At 43.5% G+C, this 18,383-nt stretch overlaps 1 protein-coding gene across 1 annotated transcript in view; it reads right to left on the reverse strand.

The window, feature by feature from the left end:
* LOC121339049 (integrin alpha-9-like) overlaps window positions 1-17,860 on the reverse strand; it is a gene marked incomplete at its 3' end in the record, with an annotated part of 45,343 nt that extends 27,483 nt beyond the window's left edge. Inside the window, exons 1-4 of the mRNA XM_041410516.1 lie at window positions 17,583-17,860; window positions 9,435-9,562; window positions 8,095-8,201; window positions 941-1,064 (exon numbers count right to left, since the gene is read on the reverse strand). Of these exons, the coding sequence (XP_041266450.1) occupies window positions 941-1,064; window positions 8,095-8,201; window positions 9,435-9,562; window positions 17,583-17,749 (526 nt within the window). The remainder of the gene's footprint in view (window positions 1-940; window positions 1,065-8,094; window positions 8,202-9,434; window positions 9,563-17,582) is intronic.
* Window positions 17,861-18,383: the final 523 nt, after the last annotated feature.

The following is an 18,383-nucleotide window of genomic DNA, read 5'->3' on the forward strand; positions in this document are numbered from 1 at the left end:
TTCACTGCCTTATCCCTCTCCAACTTACTAATGCCAGCACCAAGCCTGCTGCTGGCTGCTGCCAGCTATGGACAGGAGGGCAACTAGTTAAAAGCAAATAAGTAAAATCAGAGGTCTTGTCCACAACAAACCCTGCTGTATGTTGTCCTCCAAATTTGCCCACTTCCTCAGGCTTCTACAATGAAGAAATGAAAGAAAGGAGGAAGCAAGGGTGCTTTCCCCAAAACATTCCTCTCAAGGCCAAGAATCTTAGGAGATACTCTCTTCTACCTAACAATACATTTGTGCCTCTTTTTCAGTTAATTGTTTTTGGCCAAAGAGACTCTGTCTTCTGAAGTCTTTAAAAAATGGTAAGGAGAAATTAAAATTATGGCACATGGAACTTGGTGCAGAACCAAAAGGCACAGCCATCCATGGCTCAGAGGTGGAGCCCTCCCTCTGTATCCACCTCAAACCCAGATCTTAACACAGCAGCAATTTAATATAAATTGTTGCAGAAGTACCCCGAAGTGAGGAAAGTAACCCTTCTCCCTGTCCCACATCCCAATCCTCTGATAAACAGCAATATAAAAATGGAAGTGTTTCCACAAAATAGGCAAATTCGTTTGTGACTGCAACATAATTCAGGATTTTTATTCCATGTCACAGTGAAGGACAAAAGGCCAAGCTCATAGCAATATCTTCTCATTATTTACCTAAGGGGAGAGCTGCTGCCTCAAAACACAATTCAGAAACTTTTCATTCCTCCAGTAAAGTGCAACCATGCCACAGAATCCAGTCATTGTGCTGTTCTCCCAACTTCATCCAAAACCCAACTGCCACCACAGCTAGGCCACAAGGCAGTCACATGTTAAAAAATAAAATCAGTAGTGAAGGTTGCTGTATTATTAGAAGCATAGCAAGAGACATTATAAGCTCCACTCCTGGCCTGACTCCTTACCTTCATAGCAGGGCAAGAGCTTCCTCCCTTTGGACTGCAGGTCAGGAGGAATGATGTTGCAGAAGCCATGGGGCAAGATATACTCTGTCTCATAGTAGATGTTTTTCCAGCGGTGTGCACATGCCTAAAAAGATCACATAACATGGGTTACTGGCCCAGAGTCACAGGAGATCACTCTGACCAAGGCAGAGCATGCATGAACAGGACCACTTCACCCCACAAATCCATGGTACTCTCCTTACATTCCACTGTTTCTAAAGTATCTTCTCATTGTTACCTTCTGCAGCTCAGGACCTTGTCTAACCTGGCAGCTCAGATCTCAGCCTTCAAATGTATATAACTAGGAAAACAAGAAGTCTCAGAGCCTATGCTGGAAATTACAAAATCTCTGACTGTGCATAAATCCTTGCAGACAGCAAAGCTTTTCTAACTAAAGATGCAACCCAACAAAAGGTGAAAAACAGGAATAAAGACACTGAGAATACTCAGAAGGTTATACCACCAATAAATGCTTGTGTGAGTCAAAGGATGGTTTCCACTGGGAAAGGCAGCTCTGTGTTCTGGTGACAGATGTGCTGAGCCTTGCTTACTGGTTGTGAATTTAATTGCAAATGCCAAGGATTTTGTAGCAACAACAGTGGCAACACTAGCCAAGGTGCAGACAAGCTGCAGAGCTTTATAGTGAAGAATGAGATCATCCTGAAAAACAAGATTCACCAGACACTTGCTCAGTACAACTGCCACACACAGCACACAAGGCACACATGCAAGCAATGTAGAGCCGGGTTCACAACTTCTCAGAACCCATTTGCTCCAAAAACTAACACTGTATTGCTGCCAGCCTGTTATAGTGTGCTTTTATACTTTGTAATAGTTTTGATTTTGTATCCCCTTATTCTCCCCAGTTGATGTACCCCTTTTTGTACTCCCTTCCTCTACCTGTGTAACCATTCTCCTGTGTTGAGATCATCCCCCAAATCCCCGCCCAGGCTCTCTGTCAGTCACTCAGCATCCCATCCCTTCTATCCAGATCTTTTGGTCAAAGCCGTCGAGTGATTAGCCCGAAGCCAGGGGTCAGCCCCCCAAGGATGATGTTATACGCTATCCCAAATGTCCATCCCCTAAGGCTGTATCCCTGGAGGGTCTTTATTGGTCAGCAAATGTATCTACCCTCGGTTTCCTCCCCCCCTTTAAATGTAACCTTGAGATTCCTTTGTTGGACTCTGAGCACGGCGCCCCCTGAGGAGTGGGGCCCTCTGGGGAGCTCCGAATAAACCTTGGACTGGCCCCCTGCTGAGAGTCGACCTTTTACCCTCCACCGATGTCTCCAGCATCTCTTCTGATGCAAAGGCGACCAGCCTAGCTGCCCTCAGTACCCTCGGGGCACCAGAGAGTGTCCCCCTGCTGTCGGTCACTTCGGGGCTGCCCCTCCTCCGCTGTTTGCCGACCCGGGGCTGGCCGGGGTTCACTGGGAGGCACCCAGAGAGACAGAGACCACAATTCGGTTTCTGCTCAAGATTTATTTGGAATAAAAGAAAAGGAACGTTAAACAGCAATAGCTTTGAACTTAGCACATGCCAGATCTTATCTCCAGCTGGTCTGAGTCTACACTTAAGTCACTGTAGATTTGTCAATTTATATAATTTAAGGTTTAACTCCATGCTAATAGACAAGCCTCTATGCTACAAATCATCTCCTCCACATGCCTCCAGCTTTTCCTGGATGCTTTGCATCAACCACCTTCATGAATCCCATATTTGACTCCATCCTCCCCAGATGAGATAAGCTGTCTTCCATTTCTGTGTGCTACCCCACTTTTCTGCTTCAGCACCACAGAGCTGCCCATAGGAACATCTCAACACTGTTAAAAATATATCCACTCATAACGCACGCACAGCTGTGTCACCTCCCCACTAAAGAACATGGGATGTGTATCAGCCACTGAGAAGCTCAAAATTCAATCCAGCCACCAACAGATTTCAATATACTTATGTCCAGAAATATATAAATAGGTAATGCTACTCTCAAAGAGCAAAATCAGCTGTACAAAACCTGCTATACTGTTAGTAGTACTACATTTGATATTTATTGCTTTCTTAATTACCTGTGCTCAGAGAGGCACGTATTTGTACATACGGCTATCACAGAGGGACAGTGAGGGGCTCTGGGGGCTGCAGAAAGTTTTGCACCACACTGCATGCTGCAGGCTGCAACCTGTGATGCAAAGAATCCTTCTGAGGACACTCGGCTCCACACCCAAATGCATGTGAGAAGTACAATAAAGAGCAGCTTTGGAGACTCCTGTATGCACTTTGAGGAGGCTCAGTTATGATTTCCATCCCCACGCACTACCCATTCAAAATTCAACAGCAACAGATAACCAACATGTGAAACACTCATGTTCAGCAAAACCAGGAAATAGCTTCTGTCCTGATGGATCTGTAAGCACAAATATACACATGCATAACCATTGCAAAGACAATGCCATAAATACACATACCGTTACAGCAACAGCATCATCAATCCCAACACTGGATATAAATTCAAATGGAAACAGACCATGAGTATTTTTTAAAATTTTGCAAAGATAAAGGATTGTGGTATTATAATTTTATATTTCAGAGACTGCAAGACACTGACATAAATTAACCTACTAATTAATCTCTCTCAGAAGAGTACAAACAATGAAGTCAGGGACAATAGCAGCATTTCATCACAAGCAGGTGGCTTTGCTCAGGAGTGAGCTGCAGAAGCCAAGAAATACAAAAGAATATAAGGAGAGAAAAAGCTTCTGCTGGGTAAGAAGTATGTTCAAAATCAACTGGAGGCTATGGGCTCAGTCTAGCAATTCTGGACACAAACGAATCTGTTAAGTCTTGGGTTAATGACCACTTTTCTGTACCTTCATCATGATGTGTATTCAGGCACACTATAGTTCACCACTGACTGCCTTAGTCCGCAAACCTTCAAGGGATGAGCTCTCCTTGGTTACAGACTTCCCTGTGCCACTGCTACAGAATTTGACATTTTTACAATGGACAGGAGTCCAGCAGCTCCTCTTCCTCCTCAAAACTCATTTCTCTGCAGCCAGATAACATTTGTTTCCCTAACACAATGCATCTGGTTTTGTTTTTTCTGTCTTCTCAAAAGCATTTAGAGTTGATTACAGTTCACTGTCACTGTATCATTCAACATTGCCAAGGCAAGGTGATGTGGCTACATGCTTCCTTCTCTGGCAGCAGCAGCACATGTCTGAACAGGTCTTTGGAACAGAAGTGAGTCACCTGAATTTGAGGCAATTCCAAACAACTGACAATCTATGCACCCTATTTTAGATGCAAGTTATAGATAAGTCCCTGTGCAATAAGGAAACCATTAGCATACTTTGGTGCTCAGCAGCTGCTGCTGGGGTACAGGTTCCAGCTCTACCACAGAACAGGGGAGAAATTATACAAACGCTTGAAGCAAAATAAAATGCTTCTGAGCAAAGCAAGATGTGATATCTATTGATGGCTGACACTGCAGTACTGCAGTATAATGAATAGGCCATTTCAGAACTGCTGACACTTGGCTTTTTTGCATATTGTTGCAGCCACCAGCTCTGTTCCACAGGAAGAGCAACACAATGACAGAAGTGGCAGGTATTTAGGAAGAGCAAGACTGAAGGATGTGGCTTGTCTCCCAGTCACAATGCAATGCCCCTGGTTCCTCTCCCAACAACAGTAAAAGGAGGAATTTTACTGTTTCAGTTTGGAAAGAATGGGCAATCTCAGATGTATTATTGCAGTACTGAGATTAATGCAGACTGATAGTTTCTTGTCCTTGGCTATACTTTCTCATTCAATCTTACTCCTACATTTGTTTATATCCTCATTGTTTGATGCTTTACTATTTAATCAATCACACAAACACCAAATTCTGGTTTAGTAACATCCTGGCACAATATGGGCTCAAACACAATCTCCCTTTTACCAAACACCAACTAAAGCCCTCTGGCATGCTCCTCACCTTCCCTAGCTGACACTCTTACAGGAAACTGGGAAAGGCTGATAAGAAAAAATTTAGGCCACTAAGCAGCTAAGCACAAAGCAAAAGCATACACTTCTTTATAAAACCCACAAATAAACTGTGTGACTAGTTAATTTAACACAGGATGCCAAGAGCATGAATATTTCACACAGGCAACTACACTTGTTTATGGGGGAAAAAAGTCCACCCAGGGCTACTGACCAGAAAGGTATTACTTTGACTTAAAGGAATTCCTGGGGGAGATGTAAATAGAGTTTAATATCTGACAATATATACTCTACACACTCCTAACTAAAGAAACACACTCAAGTTATCTAGCAATTAAAAAAAAAAAGGCAAATACAGCTAGGAACACATATTCAGACACATCTTCTCAGAAAACCAGTTTTTCAAATGGGCCTCAAAGAAAAGTTACATTTTAAAGAAATGCTAGTCCCTAAAATTAGAAGAGCGCATGTATGGAAGACCATCTGTGGGAAAATCACAAATCTTTTTCAGTAAAAAGTTCTCAAAACAGAGAGCAACAATGACCTGAAACATCCGGGTAATTTCCTTCCACAAAGGAATCTGTATGCATTCATTTCAGGCTCTGTTTACACACAGATGTGCACAGACATATAATTAGTAGTTTAAGACTTTGGTGATAAATAATAATGAGAATTATATAATTAAATATTCCCCGGCATCTCAACATGGTCTGTGTGGTGAAGGGCAGCATAATCTTGTCAGAGGCCTGAATTAGGACTGTTTTAGATCAGTGTCACTTGCGGAGACATTTTACCAGCCTAAGCTGCACTGAAATACGCATACTGCCAGCTGTGTATTTTACTTTACCTATATTTCACTTTTAACCTGCTTTATGTGTGAAATTTCTACCCTCCCAGCCCTAAGACCACCCATGTCTCTCACCCTGGTACCCTCCATTCAGCCAGCCAGCACCCAGCTTGGCAGCTGCTTGGCTTTCTGCCCCATCAGCATTCCCTTCAATTACTGCTTCTCTTTAGGGAGATGACCCCTAAGCATCAGCTGCTACTCGCTTCCCTTGGAACCAAAATACACAAACCTGCTATTCTTAAAATGTAGTTTTGACAAGAAATTAAGAGTTGCCTGAAAAAATTTATTAACAACCTTCTAAAAATTAATTAGGATGAATGCCAGCCTGATGACTCAACAATGAAAAGGATGTCTCTCAAGGGTAGTGTTACCCTGATAAATGCAAGCTAATCCTCACACAACTGTGCAAGTTGTCACACACAACTGACTCCCTGCAGCTCAGGATACACCCTGAAAATATTAATTGCTTACACTACCATGAATGCCTTAATTTTGGCCTCTGTTGTATATGTTCACAGTGTATTTTATTTATGCCCCTCTTTCTCCCCTCCTCCTTTAGTCCTGAACATGTTTAAACCATCCAAGAAAAGTAAAGGTAGCCCCTATCACACTAACAAGGTATATACCAAGAGAGATGAGGCGAAAAAATATCACAATTCTGTGACAGAAAGGTATCAAACCTACCTGCTCTCCCACGGGGAAGTCGGTGCACAAGGATTTGGGGCATAAGAACCTATACCCTAAGCACATATTAAAAAAAAATCTTTGAGGGAAGGAGGTTTATCCTCTTGCCTTTTACAGTTGATTGGTACAGTAATCACTGCACAAGTTCTTTCTCACTACCAGCTTTTTGACAGTTTGATGTTACATACAAGGGCAGTTCTTTATATCATTGGAAAGATGAGGCCAACTGAAAGTTTCCTATTCACAAATAGTGCTGTTTAGAATTAGACTGCTGTCAAGGTTACCCTGATAAAACCTTGATATTTGCCTGCCACATATAATACACACAACATTTTGTTGCATATTTCTTTTTATTTCTGTTAACTTCCCTGCAGACACGCTCACTCAGGTAGACAGAATCCAACCATGGATGTATGTACAGGCAATAAATGTAAAATCCCCATGCATTCTAGAAAGGGTTTTGCCCAGGACTCTTTACAATATGACAGGAAAAGTTTTGTGAAGAAATATTGCACATCTTAAAGATTACATCTGCTCTCCTTGTCCTGTCTATGTGCATAGTAACCACACTGAAATCAGTAAGTCAATCCACACACAGTTAAGACATCTCTATTTGCAACTCTTCTACTTTGTCAACAGGAAATTAATACAGATAAATGAAAAATATGGCCACAAAGAGCAATTTACATTTTTCCTTGTAAGTTTTGAGATGCAATTCATATGCTCAAGGAAAATGTATGCTTTCATATTTCCTACATAAACACAGGCAAACTACAAAAAGAACAAATTAGCAGAATACCTCCCAGACAAATTGTATTTATTTAGTTCAAAGCTATAAACCCTAAGATTTAGGAGCAAGTCCTTGGCTGACACAAGTCAGGTGTGATGGCTTGGAATCCTCCCTCTATCAATCACGTCCTCTGGCTGGGGATCACTTCTGCTTTGCCACTTGTCCCGGCTAGATGGTGACAGGGAAGGCGGCAAATCCCCCCTTTGAGCCACGTTGAATCCCAGCTACCAGTGACAGCACAGCATAAACAAAGAGCAGCACCACGGGTCCCGGGGTAACTTTATTCGATGGTCAAACTTCCCCTCTTCAGCATCCCAGGACCCCAAACTGGGGGCAGACAATGACTTATATACGGGGGGCAAGTCCCAAGGGGAGGAGACAATCTTTAGCAAATCAGGAGAATTGGGAGTGAAAAACAAGGTGGGGAATACAATGTATAAAACAAAAAAAATTTCAAGGGACGAGAACATTTTCAGTGAGCTAGTAAAATTTGGAGAAATACAAAACTGACAGGGAAATTTCTCGAAAGAAGGCAGGTTGGGGAAGAGACTGGCATTTAATGAAAGGAGAAGTAAAAAGATTCTGGAAAAAGAGCAGGGACAAAAGGAGCAGCATAAGGAAACTACAAAATTAAAAATCAAACAATAAACATACTAATATAACAAAAAACACACTACAACACTGCTTGAAGAAAGGGACTACAGAATCTGCTGCCTCTTACTCTGGACTCCGTCAGTCACTGCCCAATACAATCCTGATGTGCTTAGTCAGGCAGCAGCTACATTTTCAACAAGATCAAAGAATAGTATGGACTTACCAGCACACTTCCACCAGCCTTTGGCTGTCTAGCTAGGCTCACACCCATCCATTCATCATCTCTGTCTTCCTTACAGGTCTTTCCACAGAGCATGCCCCGAGAATTGCCTACAGAAAAAAAGGGAAAGGCAGCAAGGCAAGAAGACATGAATTTTAAATACCTACCAAAGAATCCTGACAAAAAAAGAGATTTCCCATCAAACATTTGACAATGCTTTTCTCTCCCCCTGCATCCTGATTATTTATTAGTTTGTGAATGCATTAACTGGGGCAATGTTCTCACTCTTAAGTGACACCATACATATAAACAGCTGAGGACAGACCCTGCTCCTAACAGCCAGCAGCTATCACACAATGTTCACAGCCATCTTAAATGAACCATCAAACCATTAAGTCAATGGGAGAGGTATCAGATTGCCTCCTGAATGCAATCTTGAAAGTGAGATCAGGGGTACTTAAAAAAAAATAAGGCTGAAATCTGTAGTCCTGTCAGGAAGTACTCATGAATCCATGACAACTTACAATCTGGTAGAGGATAAACCACTTAGTCAAAATGCTGTCTTAACACATGTAAACTTCATAAACAGAAATTCTACTTAGTGTAAGTATGAAAAGATGAACAATGCCATATTTTATAAAGGCAGAAAAAGCAATGTCACCAAGAAAACCAAACTATTAAAATGCTTCATTCTTTACCATGATTATCCAGCAGGAAGTTTTAGATCATAATTTTACTTTAGGCCTCCACCTTCCCCTGCCTCAGACAGTTCATCACAGTAACTGAAGTCAACCCTAACCCCATGCAATGGCATACAAGAGGTCTCACTGAGACCACTTTAGTACAAAAAGTAAACTCAAGAAATTATTTGCTGTATTATGAGGGAACCCATAGATTACCACATTACCAATAACACCACAAATCGTGAGCCCATCACTGCATTGCCTGGCGTCATCTCATGCACTTTGACTTCAGCACTTCCTGGAGCAGGCAGCAGCATGCCAAAACATGTACATAGTCACCAACATGATAAAAAGTCACACTGAAGCAGGTGAAAAAAAGACAGAAGCTCAGGTTTAGCAGGGAAAAATCCACATTATGTGGTTACTCCCTGGAAAGAGCAAGCAAGGTCATTGAGAGGACACTAGCACCAGCAGGATGTTATTTTGTAATGCCAAAAAGAATATGACACTTTTGTTAACAGTGTTCAAAATCCATCAGGAAAGGCTGACAGCTGCCTCTCAATATTTTGGGGCCAATTTGAAGTTGGAAGATGGACTTCTGGCCATGCAGTTTCGATTTTTTTGGTTGCCTCCTGCTGTGCCAACATCATAACTACCCACCTCTCCCCATATCCAGTTCTGTGCATCTTCTGTCAGGGTTGGTATGGACTCGACATTTAAACACTGCTCCTGGGGACTGAACAGAGGTGCTGTATTTAGATTCTGCCTTGGGTGCACCAACCAAGACCCTGGAAACCAGAAACATAGCAACAAGTGATTAATTTCAGGAGGAAATGAAAAAAATTGACAAACACCACCAAGGCTCACATTGCCAGAGCTTCGCTAGCAAAAATACTTTTCTCAGCAACCTTGTAAAACAATGACACCAATTCACAAACTGAAAACATCACACACAATAAAGACAGTGAAGCCTTTGTGCTACTCCACAGTGAAGCCACAACTATTTTTAACAAATACAATTTCCATTAGGATTGTACCACATTTAAAGTGACACACCCTCACCACACACCTCCCAAAAGCTTTTAGGATACCATTAGGAGCACAACAGCATCTGCATCCATTTTTCCTCAGTTTTGGCTACATCAATCCAGAACTGATACACACACAAGCGGATAAAATGTGAACCTCCTGCTGGCTGCAGTCTTGCCAGGCAGCACAAGATTTGTAAGCTTGTTTAGAAGGTGGAGACACCCAATTCTCAGAACATTCTATACAATTACATCTTGAATAAACAACAGCAAGAAATCAAACCAACAATACAAACATATGTCTTCCACATACACTGCTATCAACCAACATTTATCCTTAAGGCTGTGAAGATTCTACCTGGACCCCACATAAGATCTAGTGTTTCTGGGAAGCACGAGTGGCCTGCTCTGACCATTTCGATTACCCTCAAAAGAAAGATGGTCAGCACCTTTTAATCACTTGTGCTAGGATCTAGTTAAACTCTTTTAACAACCAGGCTTCTATCTTCTCATGCCCTAAGGGATGCTTTTTGAGGAAGATTACAGGGGAAGAACAAGTATTGAAGTACAAGTATTTCACTGTCTCCTCATTAAAAGTGTGGATGGGTGGAATGTAGGAAAATAGAGATAGTGATGAAGGTAATCTCACCCCTAAGGAGTTACAGCTGTGCTAATTATCAAGAATTAGGAACAGGCCTGCCCTTAATAGGCCACAGCCAGATCCAATTAGGACAGGTACTGTAAAAGAGTAGGTGGCTGGTCGAGGAAGATGGAGTTTGTTGGCTGTGCTGAGAAGAAGGAGTAAGTGCTGTGAGGAGCTGCCCATGAGAGATCACCAAGAAGGTATGTAAACCTTTGCAATAAGATGGCAACATAAAAGGACAATCTTTCTCAAGAAGTTGTGACCCCAGACTTGGGCAGGTGAGTAGGAAGAACGAGGTTAAGCAGGGGGAGGGCAGCTCTGAGGAAGGCAGTGGGGAGCACCAAGTTGCTAAGTAACAAGCAAGTTCTGCAATTCTCTTGTACTGTCACACATGACAGATCTCCTGAATGTAAAAAAATCCTCACCAAAGTTAAACCCAGGGCTGGAATAAGGGCAACCATCTCTAAAGGGCTACAGCTCCAGAAGTCCCCTGTGCAGACTCAGGCTACTACCTGGGAGGCAGCAGCTAACCAAGGAGACACTGCTCTTGGTTTAGCCACTAAAGAGCTATTGGTGCAAAGTCAGTCTGCATATGTAACTCTCACAGATGGACAGCCCAGCACCAACCCCCACCAATCCCCACAGGGATGTTTTCCCTGTTCTTAACTTTTCCCTCATCCTCCAATCTAAAGCTCCATACCAGTCACCACTCCTCATCACCATCCTAGTAAGCAAGGAGACCCAAGGCACAAGATTTACACTTGTCCAGGGCCAACCTGAGTCATCCAAAAGAGCTTCTCCTGCATCAGAGCCTCATCTATACACAACAGGAGCACATCTCCACTCCTGATACACTGCCTTGGATGTTGGATGCAACAAAACTGTTCTGTGGTAAAAAAACACCTGACACATTTACAAAAATGTGAGAAACGCCTATGTTGAGTGACCATTTTCTCTGAGGTTTTATAAGCTAAACTGTTTCATTTGGATCATTGTGATGGAATTTCTCTTGCACTCTGTAACACATATGTTTTCTCAAGTGAGGAGAATTTTAATGTCCAAAATACTTAAACTGCTAAAACCTACAAAGGCTGCACACTTGGGGAGCAAGCGCAAAGGAGCCTGTAAAATAGCTCTAAATGGAAATCCTACTAGGCAGGCAGCAGATATAAAATCAAATGCCAGTCATTTCATTTACAGAGGCAATGAATGCATAACATTCACTTATTGACAGTCATGAGATCTAACAAAAATAAACATTACTAGCTTAAAGAGTTACAGGTTCGAAGTGCAAAAGGAAACACCATGTTTCTATGAACTGTTATAACAGTGAGATAACACAGGTCACACTGAACTTCAGTTTAAAACAGGTTCTGCTCTAACCTAAGAAAAATAAATATGATTTAGCAATTAGTGCACAAGATACGTTGGGTGAGACAATGAAGCCTAAATTACAAAGCATTTTCATCTCTATAAAGATGAATGGAAAAATTGATAATTAACAATTTGAGTACACTACTGGTACAGATAATGCTGCTATCTTGAGCAGTTATACCTTTCAAAAAGAAAGCGTACATTGCCATTTCTTCATGTGGACTGAGCAGAAAGAAGCAGCCAGTGATGTGTGCCGATGGCAAATTTATTTTGGATTGTCTTGAATGTCCATGCATTCAAATTTGGTATTTCACATACAGCACATACTATGTCATCTTAGGATCTTGTCTCATTCTCTCACTCTTACACCTAAAACTCAGCAGTTGAAACCTTTGCAGAGCCACTGCTTCATCTAGCATGACCCACGTTCACCCATGCCCTAAGATGGTTACCTTCAGGGAAACAGGAGGTTTTCTGTTGGTTCACATGCTTTTTGGTTGGTATTTGTCACATAATAATTACTTTCATTTTATTCAAAGGTTCAAGACTGAAATATTTCCTTTGTCAACAAAAAGACTTGCTTACTCTTTCACTAGCTTATGTATGTAATGCCTTAACTGTTGTAAGGAAGTCACACATTTAACTGTCATGAGACTTTTAAGCAGACCTGGATAGACAACTCATTTCCATCTAAATACTTTGGGACTCCTGGAGCAAAAAAAAACACCTGTTTGTATCTCCTCTACATATTTAAAACACTTTTGAAATATTTTGCAATGTTTATGAAACAGCACTGCAATCAGAGGAAGTGGTTTTTCTGTGCTACTATATCAAATCAGAAACACACTTCAAAACAAAGTCTTAGAATCTAATAGTCTTCTCTTATTTCAGTGCTGTGGAGTCTTGTCTGGCATAAACACAGAAGATATAAATACAGATAGAAGAAGTAAAACTTTTCAATATATTCCAAATACTTTAACCAGCATTTATTTGAAATTACTGATTTTTGCAGTACACATTTCCAATGCTACTATATGACTATTTGGACAGTCGGCAAGCAGGTACCAGCAGTTCTCCAGCATTTTGCCAAAAGGCTTACTGTGTGAGTAATACTCTCTGCAGAGATTATTGATGAGTGCAGGTTCTCACCACAACCATACTATTCCATGGGAAGCCCCTAGAATATTAGTGAGTAGCTGCATCAAGATACCTTGAAGGGGAAACCCCATTAAGAGAAAGAAGTTACTTTCTATGGAGAAAGGAAGATCACTAAGAACAGGAGGAAGGGAGTTTGGAGCCATTTCAGCCTTTTTCCTTGAGGTGTACAGAAATCTGTAAGCAACAGCCTCATCCCACTGGCTCTGAAAAAAAACCATTGGGGTTTAAACCAAAATAGGGAGCAGAAAGGCCACTTAACTTTCTCTTCTTGCACTCATACTCATATGATCAACAACAAACATCTTCATCTGTATTGCGAAAATTATGCAGCTGCATGGCTGGAAACAATGCCACTGAAGGAGTTGCAGCAGCCAATTTTATTGGATGACAAGAAGCTTTCTTGGCCACAGAGAAGTTCACACCTCTTTAAAATTACTTCCTGAAGAACACTAATGATCACTTCCCTGGTTCACCCTCAGGACATACAAATTTGGAAATTAAGTGTTGCATTTAACAAAAGGGAACAGTGAGCAAAAGTGCAGAGCTGACCAATGGCTGGAGAGATGTCAAGCACATTAAGCATCGTCCTATAGTACATCAGCAGTGATTCCTGCTGAAGGAATGATGCAACAGCGCAGAAACCAGACTCATTCTTTATTGTAAAACTCACAGCAGGACACCATGCAACTAAACTGACTTCATTACTTTTTTCATGCCAGATTATTTTGCCAGAAAAGATGAAACGGTCACCCTGGACTTGCTGAGAGATTTGAGGGTGTCTGCAAGAAGAGGGCATAAGGAGGGAAAGAAGGAGAGTCTAAAGTAACATCTTATTCATTTTAAAAAAGGAGAATCAGAGATTTCAAATTATTACCACCTTTTATTTGGAAAAAAAATGGGTTTTTTTTCTTTTTTAACTGTCTGGGTTGTTTCTTGGTTGTTTTTTGAGTCCTTACTCCAAGTTCCATGATTATATCCAGAGAGCAGAAGCACTTCAGCTTGTTCCTGCTCTAAATGCAATCAGACACTTGGTTTCTTGCTGAAAATTGCAATGACGGGTAACTGAGTAAACCGGTCAAGATTTACAGCCATAAAACCCACTTAAGGAAGGAAAAACAGACATTTTCAGAAATACAATAATCTCAGCACATCTCTGTTGAGAAACACTTCTTGAGACAAGAAAATGTGCAAAGAACCATCATTGCAATGAAGTATTGTAGAAAACATCAAAGGCACTGACCGGCTCCACTACTGTAGTTGTTGTGTTGCAGGATTCATTTGGTGTGTTCTGTTACCCCCTAAAGCTATAATGGTTCGGTCCTGGGATCCCCCTTCCCCCTCCCCTGGAACCTCTCTCTCTGAGAGTGTCAATTCGTTCTCTCCTCCCCTGTTTCCCTGGTTACCTTCTGTCAATCCCTCCCCAAGTTCCTGTCCATCACCCACTGTCTCCTTCCCATATTCCAGAAAGTTCTCCTTTCTTCGGTGGGTGATTGGATCGGGAACAAAGGTCCCTCCCTGTCACATTCCCTACTGGCTAGCCGGCATGTTTCTCACAAGTTTGTTCACTCCCCAGTTCTCCCTCATTGGTCAATGTGTCGTGTTCCCACCCCCTCTATAAGCTGCTGTTTTCCTGACTCGTGGTCCTTGCCGGCTGGTGCACTGCAGTAATAAAAGGCTCTGTATTTTACCCCCGGGAAGGGTCCCTCTCTTCATTCTCCTACTTCGCCTGCCTGCTGCTCCCTGCTGCCCCTTGCTGAGGCGCTCCCGGGACGCCCCGGCGCATCTAGGGAGTGCCCCCCCCCCCGGCTGTCGGCTGCCGTGCCTTCAGCTCAGCCGGTGCGTCCTCCTCCCTGCCCGAGGGAGTAGAGAAACTCGGACAGCAGCACAGCATGTAGTGGCGGCTGAACACCCGGTTCCCAGTTGTAATTCCTGTGTGCAGCAGCCTGACTATTAGTGTTTATCCGATTTAAGATTTCATACCAAATATCTCACCTCCCTTTTTTTCATTCTGCATGCATATTTGGCTCATATGAAGCCTGAAAGAATCACCAAACCCTGAACCAGTTTAATGGAAACCTACAGGCTTAAGGTAGGTAATAAAGACAGGTGCCTTTGTCTTCTTGGACAACAGAGACTTGAAACGTGGAAGATGTGGCTATGAGAGATACCATCTTAACATGAATTGGTGACTATATATATATATACATACACACACACAAATATGTTCACACACACCAGTGCACAGACAAGGCTACAGAAAACAAGACAGCTCTCATGATGAGTAGGATGTTAGGTATCAGGCCCACAAGCAATGAAGAGCAAGAGTTTCCTGAATACCTTCAAATTCTTGAGAGCATATTAAAATATTAAACAATTTTAGATGGGTAGGAGCCCTATCAGCATCAGATTTGATCAATCACATTTTTGCAGACTCACATAGTGCTAAACTCACTGGGCAAGCCTTCAATGCCCAAAATATCACTGTCTAAAGTTAAATTATTTGAACTACTTCCCACTGCAGTGTACAGACCCAATTGACATGAGAAAACTGAAATCACAGCTCTTCCTTGGGTATATAAAAGTCACAAGAAGAAAGAAAAAAACTTGACACACAAAACCAAACAATAACTCTGACTCTTAAGAGGAGCTTCTTCAGAAAAGTGGAAGAAGGCTGCATATACTTTTAAGAGATTCATTATTGACCTCTAGGATGCACACACAAATTACAAGCACAATTGCACATAGCACACTAGAATGAAGGGAAGTATAAAAATATTCTTCTCCCAACTTGTTATCCCAGTGTCAGTTGGGAACAGGATTTTGAAGTACTCATGAGAACCAACTTCCTGGTCTCACAATGAAAAAAGGAGCATTCCCATCAGTGGTGACAATCCCACCCTGATGATTTCTGACTGTGCTGATGCTTACCATATTAAGCTGCCCTTCTGGGTGTTAGGCCTAACAACTTTTATATTTAAAAACATTTAATGATTTAGATGTTAGGTTGGTTTGGTTTTTTTCTTCTGGTGCCACAGCAAAGGCACCATGAATCAGCTCCATTTTCAAAAAAAAAATGGAATTTACATAACTGGAGATTTTATTTTTGAGCACCAGACTTCTAACAGATCCCTGCCTTCAAACAGATACCCAACACTTAAAAGTCCAGCATGTTTCTAAATGAAGTGGGGGTATCTCCAAGACTCCTCCCTAGTCCACCTTCCCTTCCAAAAATACCACACCAACAGGTGCTATATGAACATCATTCATATTCTCAATCAGAATGACAGACACCTACATAAGAAGCAACAAATTCTACCACTTTTTCCCACCACACTGCAGTAGATCAGCATTTCATTCACCATCGTGAATCCCCAGCAACTTGTGTTGAATAGAAGTTCCTTTCAGCCTTTGCACTCTTCATTGACTCCTAACCTAAGTTAAGCACTGCTTTAAACTGAGATATTTTCTTCTCTCAGGGTGCTTTTCCTCTATGAAATCTTTTTATAAGTCCTTAAAAATGAATGCTCCATGAAAGCCACTATGGAGAAAGGCAGAGCACAGAACTGCTTGTGAACTAAAGGGCGTGAAAGAAATTCATTTTTAAATAACTGTATGCCAGAATGAATACATTTATTTAAACCACAGTGCACCAAAGTTCCAACACCAATACCTGAATATCTAAGTATAAAAAGATAAAGACATGCTTTGTGGATGCTTACTGGCAGCAGTGGCTCCTACTCATATTAGAAGGGCACCAGATGACACCAGCTAGGTCCAATTAAAATAAATCACTTTTAATTCTAACAAAGAGCCTCTAACCCGGACAACAAACAAGACTATGGTCCAATGCTCTTTTCAATCAATAGGAAAACAAGAAGCTCGCCAGTTTCACAAGTTTTTGGATGTAGATAAACATTCTTTGGCCATTTTTTTTTTCAAGTTACACAGACATTTCCTCTAAGATTTGGAAGCGTCTCGTCAGCCTCCGAAGGAATTTTGTCCCTCGCCAGGCAGGGTGCGGGTAGTTTAGCTCCGTGAATGCTGAGCGCGCTGCTCTCGGTGGAAGTTACCGGTAGTAGAAACATTTCCCATTAACACGGCAAAACCCATCATCATTCGTAACCCGTGCGCTTTTTCCTACGCAGTCCAGATGATGAGCGGCTAAATATTTCCCGCGAGGAAGGGGGATCGAGCACAGCGCCGAGACATCGGCCGCGGGCCAGCTGGTACTTGAGGACAATTAGGTCACAATGCCAAGAGCCGGCTGCCAGACCAGAAAGGACATCCCCGTGTTAAAACGCCTCCCAGCGCAGGGCCCCCTACTCGCATAAGAGAAATCACTCGTGTAGAAAGGGCGCGGAGCCCACAACTCCGCCTCCAACGAGCCCATACGAAGAGGTGGACCGAGCGCGGGGAGAGACCCCGCAGTCCAGGGCGGAGGCGCCCCTTTGCGGCCCATTCGAGGGGACTCGGGTCCTGCCGCCCCGCTGCGGGAGATGCGGCTGCCAGGAGGGATGGATATCCCGGCAGCGACTGCCAGGCCGCATCCCCGCCGCCACCCGCACCCTAGCCGATCCCGGGCACGCGAGGGACCGTGCAACTCACCACCGTGTCCTATCGTGGTAGTGCTGCAGCACCGAATACCCAAAGAAGGAGCCGTTGGGACCCCGGAAAATCACGGGGCGACCCACATCCACGTTGTAGGAGTGCACCACGGCTACCCACAGCAGCGTCCACAAAACCCGCGCTCCGCGCTGCCGCGGCTTCGGCATCGTGGAGTTCCCTAGACAGCCTCCCTCACCGAGGCCGCTAAGTGCTGAGCTCCAGCCCACCGACTCCACCCTGCCCCCGGCGCTGACTCCAAGGTTGCGTGTCCGGGCGCGGCGCTTTTGTGCCCGCCCCGCGTCGCGTCTCGGTCCGGCCCCGCCGCGCCCCGCGGGCACCACGCGCCCTTCGGCCTTGGCCGGCCGTAGCGCCGGCACCCCCTGGCGGCCCTGGGCGGTACCTGCCGTGCCGTGCCGCGCCCGGCCCCCGCCACCCATCGGCCCCGGGACGCGCCGTCCTCGGCTCTGCCGCTCGCCTCCTCCCGCCACGGCACCCGCGCGTGTCCCGCGCGGTCCCACAGCTTTCCCCTCGGTGTCCCTCTCTTCCACGAAACTGCCTGTCAACTATGACTTTCTTTCATTTTTCCACCTACTCCCCTTCTCGCGCAGCCCCTCCCCCGTTCGGCCCCTGGAGAGGGAAGAGGGAAATCGCAAAGTTTAGAATAGAAAGACATGGAGGAATCACTCCTGACTTCCGTTAGTTTGAGGCTATCAGCCCTTCTTGAATCTGGCACGCGGAGATGAATGCTTCGTGAGTGACAGATGAAAGATCTGATTTGCAGCACCCCGAAACGCACGGGAA

The sequence above is a fragment of the Onychostruthus taczanowskii genome, unplaced genomic scaffold, assembly GCF_017590055.1.
Source record: "Onychostruthus taczanowskii isolate IOZ18803 unplaced genomic scaffold, ASM1759005v1 scaffold323, whole genome shotgun sequence".
Taxonomy (NCBI): domain Eukaryota; kingdom Metazoa; phylum Chordata; class Aves; order Passeriformes; family Passeridae; genus Onychostruthus; species Onychostruthus taczanowskii.